Source organism: Acanthamoeba castellanii (genome assembly GCF_000313135.1).
Source record: "Acanthamoeba castellanii str. Neff unplaced genomic scaffold scf7180000084747, whole genome shotgun sequence".
In the NCBI taxonomy this organism is placed as follows: Eukaryota; Discosea; order Longamoebia; family Acanthamoebidae; genus Acanthamoeba; species Acanthamoeba castellanii.
In genome coordinates this window covers 221,003-222,192 of record NW_004457396.1, presented here as the reverse complement: position 1 = coordinate 222,192, position 1,190 = coordinate 221,003, and the positions used below count along the sequence as shown (strand labels likewise).

Genomic DNA, 1,190 nt, shown 5'->3' with positions numbered 1-1,190 from the left:
CGATTGAGCGTTGGCATTCAACAGACCGTAGGAAAGTTGTACCTNCCGGGCGTTTGGTCTCCATCCTCGACGATGGTCTCCAAACCGAACAGCGCCAATAAAATCAATACGCACTGGACGCATATCCTGTTCATGAGCGGCCGGCTCTCCTCGCCCAGCAGTGGATGGATTTTATCCCATGCGATGTGTTTCTGCTCCACAAACAACAAACAAGTGTGAACGGCTATCAAGTAAGGCGACAGCTGGTGGGGCACATTCTTACCTTGAGATAGCGCGCGTAGCTGAGAATGGTCTCTGGCTCAAACACAGGCTCTCGGCAGTAGAAGTAGAGGAACAGAACCTCAAGGCAGAGACTCTGCTCTTCGAGATTGTTCTTCGCCCAGGCCTCTTGGTCTTGTCTCGCTTCCTGTGACACCCACCAAGGCACGAGTAAGGGGATTGGCACGGGTAAGGTTAAAGGGGAGGCAAGCACGAGTAAGGAATAGGTACCAATCTCTCCTTGGGAACGGGTTCGTCCGACAGATTGATAAACTGCTCGAGCATGCGACGGTCGAGCTTGTTCTTGGGATCGCTCAGCCGCTGTTGTGCCTCTTCGACAGGGGCGTTATCTTGGTCTGCCATGGAGATGCGGAAGATGGCCGAGAGGCACTTGAGCAGCGCTTGCCGCTCGCGGTAGTAGTGCCGCATGACCTTCGCGGCACCGGATCGTGAAGAAAGCGTAAGCCAGGGTTAAGTCATGCAGCGGGAGGAGGGAAAGGGCTGCGAAGCAGAAGGCCGATAAGCTGCGAGAAGGAGCGTACCTCGCGCAGGGAGGTTTCGGCATCGTACTCGAAGCGTCCTGTTGCTTCATACTTCATGAAGTTGCGGAAGATCTTGAGTGCCTCCACCGCGTCAAGGTCCTGTATGACGGCAGCATGGCGCGCCTGGTGAGATCTCATCCTGCAGATGCTATGGGCGGGCAGCTCGTGTACCAATCGTTTGCTCAACTTGGCTACAAAGTCGCGTTCGCTTGCATTAATTGTCTGGACTTTGCCCCCAAGCTCCACCTTGCCCGAGCGAACCTTCTCCAGCGATGCACCTGAGGAGGGCTTATACGCTGAGAGATTGTCGACGAAACGCTTGTAGTTCTTATCTAGCAGTTGGGCCTGCAGCGATTTCATGTTAATTTAAATCAACAATTGATCTCAGGT

The 1,190-nt window shown here is 54.1% G+C and overlaps 1 protein-coding gene across 1 annotated transcript in view; it reads right to left on the bottom strand.

Moving 5' to 3' along the window:
• ACA1_189090 (nucleoporin, putative) overlaps window positions 1-1,160 on the bottom strand; it is a gene marked incomplete at both ends in the record, with an annotated part of 3,369 nt that extends 2,209 nt beyond the window's left edge. Inside the window, 6 exons of the mRNA XM_004337886.1 lie at window positions 43-191; window positions 263-406; window positions 508-690; window positions 801-899; window positions 972-1,078; window positions 1,118-1,160. Coding sequence (XP_004337934.1) covers window positions 43-191; window positions 263-406; window positions 508-690; window positions 801-899; window positions 972-1,078; window positions 1,118-1,160 — 725 coding nt within the window. The remainder of the gene's footprint in view (window positions 1-42; window positions 192-262; window positions 407-507; window positions 691-800; window positions 900-971; window positions 1,079-1,117) is intronic.
• Between the last annotated feature and the right edge of the window lie 30 nt (window positions 1,161-1,190).